This window comes from Gekko japonicus, unplaced genomic scaffold, assembly GCF_001447785.1.
Source record: "Gekko japonicus isolate JY-2015 unplaced genomic scaffold, Gekko_japonicus_V1.1 scaffold302, whole genome shotgun sequence".
Taxonomy (NCBI): Eukaryota; Metazoa; Chordata; class Lepidosauria; order Squamata; family Gekkonidae; genus Gekko; species Gekko japonicus.
In genome coordinates, this window is record NW_015170283.1 from 416,879 (window position 1) to 420,512 (window position 3,634).

The 3,634-nt window shown below is 45.8% G+C and overlaps 1 protein-coding gene across 1 annotated transcript in view; it reads right to left on the reverse strand.

The window, feature by feature from the left end:
• Positions 1 to 656, reverse strand: part of COL4A3 (collagen, type IV, alpha 3 (Goodpasture antigen)) — a 130,504-nt gene extending 129,848 nt beyond the window's left edge. Inside the window, exon 1 of the mRNA XM_015417824.1 lies at positions 561 to 656. Coding sequence (XP_015273310.1) covers positions 561 to 656 — 96 coding nt within the window. The remainder of the gene's footprint in view (positions 1 to 560) is intronic.
• Positions 657 to 3,634: the final 2,978 nt, after the last annotated feature.

Below are 3,634 nucleotides of genomic sequence, written 5' to 3' on the forward strand. Positions count from 1 at the left end.
GGGGGGGAGAGAAATTGTCGTCACGCTGGGGGGGGGGCTTAGAGGGAGGAGACCCCAGGAGCTCCTCGCACATTTCTGCGGCGTAGTTCTGGTGAGGTTCCTTCTGGGCGGCTGTCCCTTTGGCTTCGCGGGAGCCGCAGCGGTGAGTGACCCAGCGACGTGCCTGGTGGTGGTGGTGGGAAAAGACTAGAAGTACTCCGAGCCGACCCCACCGCCTGAAGACACCTGGCGCTACTTCCCCCGGCCTCGTGTGTGGCATCGCAGGGGGCGGCTCGGGGGGGGGGCAGTCGAGCTTTGGCCATGCTCCCTTTAAAGTTGTGAACGAGCGATTTGGCTGCTGCATAAAGTAGTTTGCTCTAGAGACACCCTTCTTGAGCTGAGACAAAAAATGTGTGAGCCGGAGGCTAAAAACTGTGAGCTAGCTCACACCAACTCAGCTTAGAGGAAACATTGGCTGTGGGGGTCGAGCCTGAGCATCGTGCAAGTATGTGCCTGCAACCTAACTGGCTGCCTCCTAGGGTCAGTGCTCGGTGGTCTTGCCTGGCAGGGATTTGACTTACGTTGTCCTTCATGCATGCGATGTTGCCCGCTGGCTCGTCTATTTCGGTTACCAGCATGGGCATGTCAGCCACTTTGCTGGGTCTGTCATCATGCATAATGGGGAAATCCCTACGGTAGGGGTCTCAGCCCAACATGGTGCTCTCTGTCAATGACATGACTAATCGGGTAACAACAGACTTGATGATCGTCTGTGCATGCTGACCATCTTCCTGCTATTTGCATGGGTGTAAGGAAGATGTGCTCAATGGGATGGAAGATTTTGTTCTACATTAGCTGCATGGTACTTCCTATGTGAATCCTTGTTGGGCATGATTTGCATGTGGAAGCTCTGGTGGTCAACCCCTGTTATATTCATTTTGTATTGCATTTATGCCCAACTGTTTTTCTAACATGAAACTCAAACAGACATACATGGAATTTACAAGAGATACTGACCAATGTTCCCTCTAAGCTGTGGAGTCTTGTGAGCAAAAATTCTATTTTATGAGCTACTGGCATTAAAGTTGTGAGCGAGCAATTTGGCCACTGCAGGAATCAGTTTGCTCTGGAGCCATCCTTCCTGAGCTAAGACAAAAATGTGTGAGCTGGAGGCTAAAAAACTGTGAGCTAGCTCACACTAACTCAGTTTAGAGGGAACACTGGGTATTTGCTTTACTATTGCTGTATCATCTGCCAGTGTTACCCTGGAAAGACATTTGCCTGATATAATGGACAGTTATTGCCAGTCAGAGTAGACAGGACTTGGTTAAATCAGCCAGTGGTTTGATGGTAGATGACAATTCTTATATTCATAAAAAATGGATAGAACTACATATACTACCCTTAGCTAGGAAGGAAGACAGTAGTTCTACAAATGCATTGTTACTTTTAACATCTTACATTCTTCAAATACAGAATCTCCAAGCCCCACAGAGCATAAGATTTTATTTTTTTTTGTAATAATGAAGGGTTTACCGATTATGAAAGATCTGGAAAGAAATGCTGTGCATTTGACATTATAACAAGTCCTGTATTGTACCGTTTGCTGTACCAAGCCCTGTTTGCTCACTACAAACACTGAAGAGCAGATTCATATCCATGGGGCTTGATTTGAACTATGCTGAGTCAGTGGTCTTCAGCCCATAAGTTAGGGCTCTGGAGTGGGCTGCAGAGTTCCCCTCCTCCTGCTCAGTCGCAAGCCCCCATAGTCCTGACGTGGATGATCTAGACTAACCTGATCTTGTCATATCTCCAAACCTAAGCAAGGTCAGCCCTGGCTTGTACTTGGATGGGAGGCCACCAAGGAAGCCCAACATTACTATCCAAAGGCAGGCAATGGCAAACCACCTCTGTTTGTCTCTCCTGTCACACGAGTAGGGTAGCTAACTCCAGCTTAGGAAATTCCTGGAGATCTGTGGGCAGTGCCCGGGGAGGGCAGAGTTTGGGGAGGAAGCTCAGTGATATCAATCACAATTTCTTGTCACATGCTTTGGAGCTCATTGTCTCCTGTGCTGCCGTCTGGGGGTTAAGGGTGAGCCTTGTGTCTGGAAAGGCCTCAGTTCTAAGAGAATATGGTTTTCAAAGCCATTCTTATTCAATGCTCAATAAAAATACAGTTTTCACATCTTTCTTGGAACATTTGAACACTGATTAAGATGCTATTTAAAGCTGAAACAAATGCATCATGAATGCACATACCAACTTCTATCTGAGACACAGCTTGGTCAGAGCCAGCTTGGTGTAGTGGTTAAAAGCAGCGGAGAACCGGGTTTGATTCCCCACTCCTCCACATGAAGCCAGCTGGGTGACCTTGGGCCAGCCACAGTTCTCTCAGAGCTCTCTCAGCCCCACCTACCCCACAGGGTATCTGTTGTGGGGAGAGGAAGGCAAGGCAATTGTAAGCTGCTCTGTGACTCCTTCATGTAGTGAAGAGCAGGGTATAAAACCAACTCTTCTTCTTCTGTTATAATATTTCCGTTATCTAGAAAGATATCATATTAGAAAAACTAAAGAAGCACATGTAAGATAAGTTTAGTAGATAGTTTTATTATATTTAAATTCATTTTTTTCAGCCAGAAGTTGGTTTCCAAAATGCATCATAAGAATGTCAGTACAAATGACAACTAAAATTCAAATAAAATGTTATTCTCAACTGGCTGCTCCCTGTCTTCCCTCTTATAGCTCAAGCTAGTGCTCAGCTGGGCCCAGGCATGATGGACACATGCTTGGTTGATTCTTGCTCTCCCTGAAGGAATGAATGAGTTAAAGTTTATACATGGGCCTGATCATAGACCGGGATCTAAAGCCAGACACAGGACAATTCATATGACTGACCACTATAGAACAGTGTCATGGTGTCATGTGTACAGATAGGACAGATATTTTTAGCATGAATGCTTTCTCAGAACTTGTTCTTTAGCATGTATGCCTTTGCATGGTGTGTTAAAGCAATATGTCATATCAGTGTTTTTGTACAGGCTTTTTGTCTGTACAGATCAGAGTTGCCACCTCTGGGTTGGGGAATTCTTGGAGATTTGTGAGTGGAGTCTGAGGAGGGGAGGGATCTCAACAGGGATAATGCCATAGAGTCCACCATCCAAAGTCGCCATTTTCTCTGGGAGAACTGATCTCTGTAGTCTGGAGATCAGTTGTAATTCCAGGAGATGTCCAGGCCCCACCTGGAGGCTGGCAGCCCTGATACAGAGCTTTACTGTAGGAGGGCACATGTCTGATTTGATAACTTGCACAGACTCATGTACAGGATTTTCCCCCAACCAAGGGAGCCTGTTATAAATGTTATCCTTTTAGTTCCCTTCTAAATCATACCAAAGCTCCTGAAACAAACTTGAATTTGCTAATAGCAAATAGTGGTGGCTGTTGCTTGGTAGCTAGTGTGTGCATTAGTAGATTTTTGCCACTACCAGAAGAAGGATTTGGCCTTGAGCTACACAGCGCACAGAGTAATGTTTCCCCTCTCACAACAGACTGAGCTGTGTCAGCAGGTGCAGTAACTTAATGAAATGTCATGGCATTTTTGAAAGCTGATCCTGCTATCTTGTTGGTGGAAATTTTTATATTAACTGATCCAGGGAAA